This window comes from Rhinichthys klamathensis, unplaced genomic scaffold, assembly GCF_029890125.1.
Source record: "Rhinichthys klamathensis goyatoka isolate OS25496 unplaced genomic scaffold, OSU_Roscu_1.1 h1tg000258l_1, whole genome shotgun sequence".
Taxonomy (NCBI): domain Eukaryota; kingdom Metazoa; phylum Chordata; class Actinopteri; order Cypriniformes; family Leuciscidae; genus Rhinichthys; species Rhinichthys klamathensis.
In genome coordinates this window covers 284,182-289,284 of record NW_026606780.1, presented here as the reverse complement: position 1 = coordinate 289,284, position 5,103 = coordinate 284,182, and the positions used below count along the sequence as shown (strand labels likewise).

General features: G+C 38.6%; 1 protein-coding gene across 2 annotated transcripts; it reads left to right on the top strand.

The window, feature by feature from the left end:
• The first annotated feature begins 217 nt into the window (after positions 1-217).
• On the top strand, positions 218-3,736 carry isl2b (ISL LIM homeobox 2b). 2 transcript variants are annotated; one of them, XM_056267316.1, is made up of 6 exons: positions 218-403; positions 688-877; positions 1,107-1,366; positions 2,182-2,465; positions 2,831-3,013; positions 3,173-3,736. In XM_056267316.1, exons 1-6 carry the CDS (start codon positions 346-348, stop codon positions 3,287-3,289), a joined length of 1,092 nt encoding a protein of 363 aa, XP_056123291.1. In that variant the 5' UTR covers positions 218-345; the 3' UTR covers positions 3,290-3,736. The 2 variants fall into 2 exon arrangements, with proteins under 2 accessions (XP_056123291.1, XP_056123292.1); XM_056267317.1 differs by having other exon boundaries at positions 220-403; positions 2,846-3,013.
• The last annotated feature ends 1,367 nt before the right edge of the window (positions 3,737-5,103 follow it).

Genomic DNA, 5,103 nt, shown 5'->3' with positions numbered 1-5,103 from the left:
TTCCATGTCTTACCTTCCTGCAGCATAGGCTACAAATTAAGATGTTTTCATATTGTTCTGAATCAACACGCAGAGTTATCTGATCATGTCTAGGGAGGGAGTGAAATGAATCGATACTGCATGCAGTGTGACTTGTTGCCCCCTAGTGACGCGTCTTAGTTCGGATTTACGCCTGACGTCACGTCTTGTGCACCAGACAGCTCTCGTCTCAGCCCCCGTTCCTGTGTTTACACCCCTCTCCATCTCCTCACTCTGGACTGAAGTTGCGGGGCAGCCGGGAGCGCGCAGTACCTTTTCTATCTTCTCTCTTTTCTCTCAAGCGATCTTCTCTTTAAGACAACCTGTATGGTGGATATAATATTCAGCTCTTCTTTTTTGAATGATATGGGGGATCATTCCAAAAGTAAGCATTTCCGTAAGAAAATCTGTAAAACGTTATTTTTAAAAGTAGCTTTTTAATTTGTTGCAGTTAAAATTTTATTTTAAAAATAATTTAAATGTTTTCAGTCCTACTGATTCTCCATCGGCCCTCTGAGAAATAGATGTTTTGATTTTGCTCTAGCCCTGTGTTAGTCTTTACAAACTCGAATATTATTTTATTGAGAAAACACTTGAAGGTGCCATCGATGCTCAAACTCCTGTAGCCTATAACAGCTCACAACAATGTGTTTTCTTCTTCATGTGCAGAGAAGTCCGGACTTGCGATGTGTGTAGGCTGCGGCAGTCAAATCCATGACCAGTACATCCTGCGGGTCTCCCCCGACCTGGAGTGGCACGCAGCCTGTTTGAAATGCGTGGAGTGCAACCAATACCTGGACGAGACATGCACTTGCTTCGTACGGGACGGGAAAACATATTGCAAGAGAGATTATGTAAGGTAGGTTTTTTGTTTCTGGTTTGTTAAAAAACAATTAATTAGGCTATTTCATAAATCTGTAACAATTCGCTAATCGTAGACTATTTTCATATTTCTAATGATCAAAACATCTGTCAGTAGCCTAGACTGTTAAATTAAAGTGGATTAATGCTTGTACAGTATTAATAGTGGATTGATGTAATTGTTTTGTCATTGCACATAAATTATTTTTCTTTCCCACATCAAACAGATTGTTCGGTATAAAATGCACAAAATGCACTTTGGGCTTTAGCAGCAGTGATTTGGTCATGAGAGCTCGGGGCAATGTGTATCACATCGAATGTTTCCGCTGCTCGGTGTGTAGCCGCCAGCTTTTGCCCGGGGACGAGTTCTCTGTCCGGGACGAGGAACTGCTGTGTCGAGCAGATCATGGTTTGGTTCTGGAGCGCGGATCAGGCGGCAGCCCTCTTAGTCCAGGAAACATCCGCAGCAGAGGATTACATATGGCAGGTCAGTATAGCACAATTACAATCAACTGACTACCGTCATATTGGACACAATCAAGTATTTTATATGGCTATAGGATATTGCAATTAAAAACGAACACATATTATTTGGAACGGTTAGAACTTTAAGGTCAATTTTAAAACTCATGGCTCCCAGCACATAACCAAAGGCTAAACTGAAATGTAATTATATTGGCTACTGTGGGCGGAATCGTGTAATGTTGTTACATAATAGCTAATTACAGGCTGATCCGCTTGATAACTTTGTTTAGTCAACCACTGATAAGCCTGAGCGGCAGGGCTATAGCCGAAAGACTCAGCATGGTCTTTAATGCATAGCCTATTTAAAAAAAAAAGTATTTAATACATTATATTATTGGTTAAATTAAATGTAATATTGGTATTGATTATTGACACCTTTCAGAAAGCCAGAGCAATTAATTTGCAGATTTCAAGTTCTATTCAAAAATTGTCTGTTGCAGGGATATTCAAAATACAAGTTATCTATCTATCTATCTATCTATCTATCTATCTATCTATCTATCTATCTATCTATCTATCTATCTATCTATCTATCTATCTATCTATCTATCTATCTATCTATCTATCTATCTATCTATCTATCTATCTATCTCTTTCTTTATCTATCTCTTTTAATATTCAAAATGCAAATGTGGCTATCCTTCTATATCACGGGTGAAATGTCTTTCAACAGCATTATTGTTATTATTGACATTTATATTCGCTAGTAGCCTACTTAGCCTGTTTAATGTGGGCTACTTATTCTGCCTAATTTAACTTTTTTTTTAAATTCTTCAGCCGACCCGGTGTCGGTCCGACAAACTCCTCATCGGAACCACGTGCACAAGCAATCGGAGAAGACCACTCGGGTGAGGACGGTGTTGAACGAAAAGCAGCTACACACTTTACGGACGTGCTACAACGCAAACCCGCGCCCAGATGCGCTCATGAAGGAGCAGCTGGTGGAGATGACAGGCCTGAGCCCGCGGGTCATTCGAGTTTGGTTCCAAAACAAGCGATGCAAGGATAAGAAGAGATCTATACTCATGAAACAGTTACAACAGCATCACGGCGATAAGACGGTAAGTGTCTTGCTAATGCACTTTCAGTGTGAGAAATTTACCATGTGCGAAAAAGCAGAGTTTGACCAGTGCGGCTTTGAGTGATCCCTGACACTTGAACTGATCATCATCTGAGATTATTTGAATTTGGTCTGTAATTCGACTGCAGTGTTGGCTGGAAGCAAATCACAGACTCCTCCTACAGTGTGTAGGCTATAGTTTGGGGAATGTTTTAAACTCAGTTTTCTTCTCGAACTGTCTAATGCACTGTATGGATAGAGTTTCCTTTTAATTATCAAAAGTTTGGGGGGAAATTTAACACTGTTTTATGATGAATTCTCTCAACAATATGAAACGGTCTGTGTGGCTGTGTCCCCTCATCGCAGACTTTTTTGGTTCAGAATCTCCAGGGTATGACGGGCACTGCACTAGTTGCAGGCAGCCCAATAAGACATAACCCTTCAATGCCAGGACACCCGGTGGAAGTGCAGACTTACCAACCACCCTGGAAAGCTCTCAGCGAATTTGCACTTCAGAGTGACTTAGATCAACCTGCATTTCAACAGCTGGTGAGTGAATAAATAAATTGTGCATTTGACGTTTTTCTTTTTGGTTTTCAAATTTTGTAATGTTTAAGACACTACCAGACCAAGACTACTAGTAGTAGTAGTAGGCTATTAGGCTATGTTATTTATTTATTTCGAGTTAACTTTGCCTCTCTCTTTTAGGTGTCTTTCTCGGAATCCGGTTCTTTAGGAAATTCATCGGGCAGCGACGTGACCTCTCTTTCTTCACAGTTACCGGACACACCGAACAGCATGGTACCGAGCCCGGTGGAGACGTGAGAGCGACTGCTCGTCTGTTCCCCGGCAAATCATGAGAACAGCTCATATCACGGACGCGGGAAGGACAGCGCTATCAGACCCATCGCAACAACCTGCTATAAGAACAGAGGAACCCTTTCCCCGAAAATACGTCAACAAATCCGTTGTGGGCCTCGGAGTGAAATGATGGAAAGTGAAACTCTGCATAGTAGACCTACACTAAAAGAATGGACTATGTTCAATCGAAATGGATATTCGTTATTCGTTATGATGACCGTTTCGTTATCTGTGGTTTTTGGACATTTTTTTGAAAAATATCTTTTCAAAAGACTCAATTTCAGAAGTTAGTATTTTTTTTTCTCGTTGCGAATTAATGCAGACTATTTGTGTCTTTGAACAAAAATTAAGTTATTGTTATTTATTGTCACATCAATTCGCAAAAAATAAATAAATCAGCACAGACAATTATTTTATTTTTATTAAAATGCGTGTAGGCCTATAGGCCTAAATGAAAATCTTTAATTTGTAGACTACAGAAAAATAAGAGTAGGCCAATTAAACAGACAATGATAATAGGCCTAATAAGATAAACAATCATATTTGTATGCCATAATTGTATATTATAATTATTACAAAAAAAATCTAGCCTATGTAATAGGCTAAAGCGCCGTTTCTTAACGCTGCACTGTTAGGCTACTTAACTATTGGTTTTAGCAGAAAAATAGGCTACAAAACGTATGGTAGGCCTACATATTCGTTCAAATCAATTAAAGAAAGAAAGAAATAGGCTACATGGCTAAATTACATAAATTAGCTAATTTGACGATAGGACACATCTTGAAGGTGCCCAACTTAGGCTCAAACGTGAATTTAACTATAGGCCTATATTATTATTATTATTATCTTAAACTGATGGCCATCTGGTTAAGAGTCATGTCGTAGGCTATGTTGTTATTTTTTCGTGGTCAGATCGCTAACATGATTAGTCCTATGTTTCCTTGTCTAGACAAATGGCTAGTTCTCGGTTGTGCTATAGGCTATGCTTTTGCCATCACAATAAACATTCACATTCACAGACGCAGAGCGTGAATTGCGCAAATTCACCAAAGTACCAAGAAAAGTTTGCACAGGAAATTGAACTAGCCTAAATTAAATTGCTTATTGCATTGCTTATTGTTTGGCTAATTCAATTATTTTGTTATTCGTTAACAACCCCTTTTTTATTCTAAAAGCCATTTATGGAGTAAATTCACGTGAATTAAAAGTTGAAAGCTGTTAGCTGAGCAGAAACACTTTGATTTGATCGATTCACTAATTGTTAGTTCCTACAAGTTTTGAAATATGTCTGAAAATGTCAAGGTCAACAAGACTTTTCCCTAAAAACAATGGCTATATGATCAGTGTTGTCACGCAAGCAATACAGCTAATCAAAATATGAGAAGATGGACTTGAACAGTGAATTGCGGGGTTTGTTTTTAGCTACTTCTGTACAGTCCAAACCTTTCTTATTAAATTAAATGTTGCACATAATCTAAAAGATAGCTAAACAAAACTAAATAATCATAATAATTAGCCCTAACATTTTTTTTGACAGTAGCTGGCTTTTAGTAGCTTTACCTTCAGTATCAAGGTGCTATTGATACTGATGCAAATAGACAAGATAGATATACACAAGTTCAACACAAAGCTCCCTATAGCATACTTATTTTGCTTGTTCTGGTGAGTTAATCAGAGACAGAAAGGAAGCAATGCATTACAAGATGAACTGTTGTAAGGTTTTAAGATCTGAATGTGGTTCTCAGCTCTCAGGTTTTGCAACCCATTTGCAACTAGTG